Source organism: Thalassophryne amazonica, chromosome 3, assembly GCF_902500255.1.
Source record: "Thalassophryne amazonica chromosome 3, fThaAma1.1, whole genome shotgun sequence".
NCBI classification, from domain to species: domain Eukaryota; kingdom Metazoa; phylum Chordata; class Actinopteri; order Batrachoidiformes; family Batrachoididae; genus Thalassophryne; species Thalassophryne amazonica.
The window spans coordinates 127133173-127139785 of NC_047105.1; the positions used below are offsets into that span (position 1 = coordinate 127133173).

Consider the following 6613-nt stretch of genomic DNA (forward strand, 5'->3'; position numbering starts at 1 on the left):
GGCGTAAAACTTGTGCCAAGTACCAATGCGGATCTATCCGCTGTGGCGACCCTGAACAAAAACGGGAGCAGCCGAATGGACAACAACATTATTTTAGGCTGTAGTCAACAGATTAGTAAAAAATGATTTATGTACTATATATAGCAATGCCACAATCAGCGCAGGGGCCCAGTCCCCCACAATAAACCCTGCTTTCCAGCTCACTGGCCCTGGAGAAACATCAATTCAAGGTACTGATAATGGGCTAAGAAATATACAATATACAACCTTTTCCAAACCATCATTTTATAGCGTGCATGAATACCTTTAGCATTCTGCCAAATGGAATGCGATGACACCATTACCGCCCACACATTCCAACCCTTCAGAATGCTACATGTTAAACTGAAGGCCTTGGCATTTCTTGTTGTGTTAAAGTTCTGGGAGTCCTAGTGTTAACTGTGTGCACACGCAGAGATAATTTGCACACACTGTGAGCGAGGACCAATGCGCCCCCCCATCCTCTCAAAGTTAATTTCTGCTCACATGCAGTGGGTTCCTGCTTGCTCGCTCAAAACCTGGGGGAGGAAATGAGGGATTGGTACTAGCTCTGCTGTGATTGGTTGTTTCTGATCAAAGGGAGATACCGTTGTCTTCTTCAGGGAGGTGGAGGTGTAATGGTTTGATGTGATTTAAGAGGTTTGACATTGTCATCTGATGATCTGATGTCCCTTTGATCAGTTTTGGTGTAGAGAGTCAGACTCAGACACGCCGGGTTTCATTAACCTCAGGTGACTTTTAGTACTTTCTGTAATTTATTATTCAATAATGCTGAATTTATGTGGAAGTGATTTTTGTACAGAAGGTTCAGAGATCTGTCGCTGAGATAGATGATGACTGGAGTTAAGTTTTAAGCAGAAATGGGGCGATAATTGATTAATGCCACTGTCTTCATTTTAGCAGACTGACTTCTGTGTCAGAGAAATAGGCTGTCAATCAAATCTTGCTCTTCAGAAACTACCAAGCACAGCAGAGCTAGTACCAATCCCTTGTTCCCTCTCGACAGTGCTAAAACCCTCCCCCAACTTTCAAGCGAGAGAGCAGAAACCCACTGCACACGAGCAGAAATTAATTTCGAGAGTGGGGGGACGCTGGTCCTCACTCAAGGAGCAGTTTCCTCTGATAATTTTAGAATTTTTTATATTTTCACATTTCTTGTATTAGAAATGCCCTAAACAAATTAAAATGCATGTGTAATGACACAAAATGACCATGTCATTTGGACCTAAATGACAAGGTGAGGACTTTTTCCAGGCATGTACAACATAGCCGGTTCTGTTTAAGTTAATGTTAATAGTTTGTTGTTATATGTATTGGTTGTTACGATTGTTATTGTAGGGTGCAGCGACACTATTGGGCTTTATGCTCTAGTTATCGGCTTTAGCATTTTTCATCAGCAAGGTGTGCTAGGCTAGTTATAGGCTCAATTACGGTAGCTTTTCTGGCTATAATTAGCCAACTTTTGTTGCTTTCTCTCTCTTCTACAAGGGCTCCGCCAAGGTTATCTGCCAATTTTATAATGGAGGTTGTTGAGAAAATGTCTCATTGTTGTGCTACCTTTTTCATGATTTCTGCTTCAGAACACTTCAAGGACTGATCATTACTTATTATCGATGCTCTGTAGGCCTGGTTGATTTCAGTGAGACCCAGACCGCCATCTCTATGAGGGAGATATATTCTGTCCATGCACTGATTTCTCTATGTAACTTTGCGGAGGGTGAGCATCTTCCTGGTTTTAGTATCTAACTCATTAAGCTCATGCTGTGGCCAGTCTACTATGCCAAACCCATAGGTCACCACTGGTGTTGCAAATAGGTTTATGGCTGCGATTTTGTTCTTTGGTGTTAATTCCAATTTGTAAAACTTTTGTCTATTTTTGTCCGGAATGAATTCTCATGTGTCTTTTCAGGTTGCCCCTTTGTCCAAATCTTCGACCACACTTGGAACAGCCAAATGGTTTTTGTCCTGAATGAATTCTCATGTGTGTTTCCAGGTTGCCCTTTCGTCCAAATCTTCGACCACATTCAGAACAGCAAAATGGTTGGTGTATTGGATGAATTATCATGTGTGTTTTCAGATCGCTGTTTTGTCCAAATCTTTTACCACACTCAGAACAGCCAAATGGTTGGTGTCCTGAATGAATTCTCATGTGTGTTTTTAGGTTGCCCTTTTGTCCAAATCTTTGACCACATTCAGAACAAGGAAATGGTTTGTGTCCTGTATGAATTATCATGTGTGTTGTCAGGTTGTCCTTTTGTCCAAATCTTTGACCACACTCAGAACAGCCAAATGGTTTGTGTCCTGTATGAATTATCATGTGTGTTTTCAGATTGCTCTTTTGTCCAAATCTTTTACCACACCCAGAACAGCCAAATGGTTTGGTTCCTGTATGAATTATCATGTGTTTTTTTAGATCACTCTTTTGTCCAAATGTTTTACCACACTCAGAACAGCCAAATGGTTTGTGTCCTGAATGAATTCTCATGTGTCTGTTCAGGTAGCTCTTTAGTCCAAATCTTTGACCACATTCACAACAAGCAAATGGTTTGTGTCCTGAATGAATTATCATGTGTTTTTTCAGATCGCTCTTTTGTCCAAATCTTTTACCACACTCAGAACAGCCAAATGGTTTGTGTCCTGAATGAATTCTCACGTGTGTTTTCAGGTTGCCCTTTAGTCCAAATCTTTGACCACATTCAGAACAGCTAAATGGTTTTTGTACTGTATGACTTTTCATGTGTATTTTCACAGTGCCTTTCTGTGTATGTGTTTTATCCCAATTAGAACAGCTCTGTTGCTCTGAGTTGTTCATGTGACCAGATGCTCTTCCATATTTTGAGCCTTTAAATTGTTTCTCATCAGTGTTGCCTGAATGAACAATATTGGCATTTTTTTGACAGTTAAAACTTTTCTGACATACTCTGGACTGTTTCCAGTCATAACTGTCATCAGTCTCACTTCCAGAACTGTCTGAACTCCTACCACTGGTTCCTGGTTGTAAATGACTGTTTGGACCTGAGTTGCTGGCTGGTTGTGGTCCTTCATCAGCTTCTGCTGTCAGTGTTCTGTGTACAGATGAGCTGCTGGCTACAGGCTCAGCCTCTGTGCTCTCATTACTTCGACTTTGATGAAGCTGTGAAGACTCTGGTTTTTCATCATCATTTTCACTCTTCACAGAGACGGCAGTGAAACCAAACTTGGTGAGATCTGCCTCCTCCAGCTGCTGAAGCTGCTCTCCCTGCTGACTTATCCACAGCTTCTCTTCTTTAATGTCCTGCTGGTCAACACTCAGATTCCATTCCTGGTGTTGAGGGAGAGTTTCTTCTTTAATCACCAACAACGGCTGCATGTCTGCAAAGAAACAATTAAATTAACAAATGTTTGAACAAAACATTAAAATAGAGTGGTGAGTTTGGCTTGACAACAGTGAGTTATTGCACTGATGGAATTGATAAACAGTCCAGGCGGAAGGTGCCAGAATTGCTCAGTTAGTGACAAAAGCATGAAACTTGGCACAATGATATTTTAGGGAGTACTAATAATTTTCACATGTGGCGGCATTTTGAAATGTGTCGCCCTCTGCACCAGTTGCCTAGACTAAAAGTGGAAATGTACATCAGGAGGACTGGTTTTACATTTCACACATTTTAATTCAGCCTGTGTAATGTATTATTTTCTGGATTGCCACAATATGATATGAGATATCTACAGATGGCACTGAATACTACCACTTGAGTTTTGAAGAAAACCAGGAGATTTAATCACAGCCGTTCTGGCTTCGCTTCACTGGCTCCATGTGACTCAAAGAGCAGATTTCAAGGTTTTGTTGCTGACATATAAGGCTTTAAATGGTCATGAACTCAACTATTTTGCTGAACCTGTTCAGCCTTATGTGGCTCCTCGTGTCCTTGGACGCAGACTTGCTGTGTCTCAAATGTTAAAAAGAAGTCAGCTGGCTTCAGAGCCTTTTCTTGCCATGCTTGTACCTTGTGGAACAGGCTGCCTGTTGACATTAGAAAGGCAACTTTAAGATGATTTGTAAAACATTTATTTTCTACTGCGTAAAATTAGTTTTCAATTCAATTACTATTCAATTATTACATTGATACTGGGCCAAATCACAACAAAACTGCCTTAAGGTGTTTCACACAAGTAAGGTCTAACCTTAGTAACCCAGAGAGCAAGCACACAGGCAACAGTGGTAAGGAAAAATTCCCTCTGATGACACTGAAGAAGAAACCTGAAGCAGGCCAGAGTCAGAATGGTGACCCACTGCTGAGTTTTTCTTTTGTGGTTTTAATTGGTTTTACTTTGAGATATGGGGATTTTTGTTCAATGTTCTTCTGGAGAAATGTGCAGCACTTTGTTGAGTTTCCCCCATTTAAAATGCTTCATTAATTTATTATCACGACTTGAACAAGATGCCAAAATTCGTGAAATATGATATGAACACATCTACAGTGACATTACAACTCATGAAAACATATACGAGGTCTGTCAATAAAGTATAGGTCCTTTTTATTTTTTTCAAAAACTATATGGATTTCATTCATATGTTTTTATGTCAGACATGCTTGAACCCTCGAGCGCATGCGTGAGTTTTTCCACGCCTGTCGGTGACGTCATTCGTGGACACGATTCGAAAAATTAAGCTGGTTTTCGGTGAAAGTTTTAACGGCTGATGAGAGATTTTGAGGTGATACTGTCGCTTTAAGGACTTCCAACACAGCGGGACGTCACGCAGCGCTCCCAGGCGCCGTCGTCAACCTGTTTCAAGCTAAAAACCGCCACATTTCAGGCTCTATTGATCCAGGACGTCGTGAGAGAACAGAGAAGTTTCAGAAGAAGTCGGTTTCAGCATTTTATCCGGATATTCCACTGTTAAAGGAGATTTTTTTAATGAAAGACGTGCGGGCGTATTGCAGCGTCGGCTCGCAGCCGCTGCGACGCTCCGCCGCAGGAAAAACACCTCCGTTGGAAGCCTTAAGGACAAGTTGGAACATGTCCAGCTGTTAAACAATTTCTCATATACTCACTCCACTGAAAGCCATCAAAAGCCGCCTGGATTTTACAAATGGTTATCAACACGGAGGTGTTTTTCCTGTGCCGCCGCACCGCGCCGGCTGCGTCCCAACGCACGGACCCGTCCGCACGTCTTTCATTAAAAAAAATCTCCTTTGACAGTGGAATATCCGGATAAAATGCTGAAACCGACTTCTTCTGAAACTTCTCTGTTCTCTCACGACGTCCTGGATCAATAGAGCCTGAAATGTGGAGGTTTTCAGCTTGAAACAGGCTGACGACGGCGCCTGGGAATGCTGCAAGACGTCTCGCTCCGTGGGAAGTCCTTAAAGCGACAGTATCACCTCAAAATCTCTCATCAGCCGTTAAAATTTTCACCGAAAACCAGCTTAATTTTTCGAACCGTGTCCACTTCGATGTGTCTCACAGGTTTAGAAAAAATTTTGATCAAACAAAGCGCCAGTCTCTCAGCAACTTCTCAGACAAAGGAATTCCGACGAGGGGCTGGACGACTCCTCCCACAAGGAGTGCTCACAGGCGAATGACGTCACCGACAGGCGTGGAAAAACTCACGCATGCGCACGAGGGTTCAAGCATGTCTGACGTAAAAACATATGAATTAAATCCATATAGTTTTTGAAAAAAATAAAAAGGACCTATACTTTATTGACAGCCCTCGTACAAGCCAATTAATTTAATTACAGTATTTTCTGGAGTTTAAGTTGCTTTTTATTTTTTCACTAGTCTGGGAGGCCCTGCAACTTATACTCCGGTGGGACTTACATACAACCCCTGGCAAAAATTATGGAATCACCGGCCTCGGAGGATGTTCATTCAGTTGTTTAATTTTGTAGAAAAAAGCAGATCACAGACATGACACAAAACTAAATTCATTTCAAATGGCAACTTTCTGGCTTTAAGATGTTGTGTGGGCCGCTGAAGAGGAGGTACTGCTGGCCCACCACCACCAGATGGCGCCCTGCTTGAAGTGCGGGCTTCAAGCAGGAGAGGGCGTCGGAGCAACCGGGAGTGGCAGCTGTCACTCATCCACAGTTCATCACCACCACCATAAAGGCCGGACTACAACTCCACCTCCCCGCTGAGAAATCAGCCACTAGAGAGGTAATTTCTCTGCTACACTTAACTCTGACTTAGAGTCTGAACTTCTTTGCAGCTGTTTTCCTGTGGTGTGCCTTATCTGAAGGATTGGCGTTTGGTGTGATCAGCGACGGCTTTGCTTCACACTCCAACCAGATAAGTGGTTAGACAGGAGCTGCACGAGTGTATGACTGGAGGTGGAGGTGCTCCCTCCCAAAAGAACACAGACTGTGGGATTACTGAGTGTGCGAACTCACACTCATCAATACTGTTTCTGTTCTCTGCCAGCAGTACCAGGTCTGACAGCTGGAGACGGTGGCCACCTGGGGATCCAGGACTTGGCAGCTCCGGTGTTCTTCAGATCCGTTGGCGGTGAAGGCCGTGTGGGATCCGGCTCGGTTCGGGACGGATGTCTCCTATCCTCAAGCCTGCCCACATGTCACGCTACATATAA

At 42.9% G+C, this 6613-nt stretch overlaps 1 protein-coding gene across 1 annotated transcript; it reads right to left on the bottom strand.

The window, feature by feature from the left end:
• Window positions 1–1737: 1737 nt before the first annotated feature.
• On the bottom strand, window positions 1738–3076 carry LOC117507829 (gastrula zinc finger protein XlCGF8.2DB-like). The gene is made up of 2 exons (XM_034167617.1): window positions 2071–3076; window positions 1738–1838 (listed from the first exon to the last, which is right to left on the bottom strand). Exons 1-2 carry the CDS (start codon window positions 2849–2851, stop codon window positions 1738–1740), a joined length of 882 nt encoding a protein of 293 aa, XP_034023508.1. The 5' UTR covers window positions 2852–3076.
• Window positions 3077–6613: the final 3537 nt, after the last annotated feature.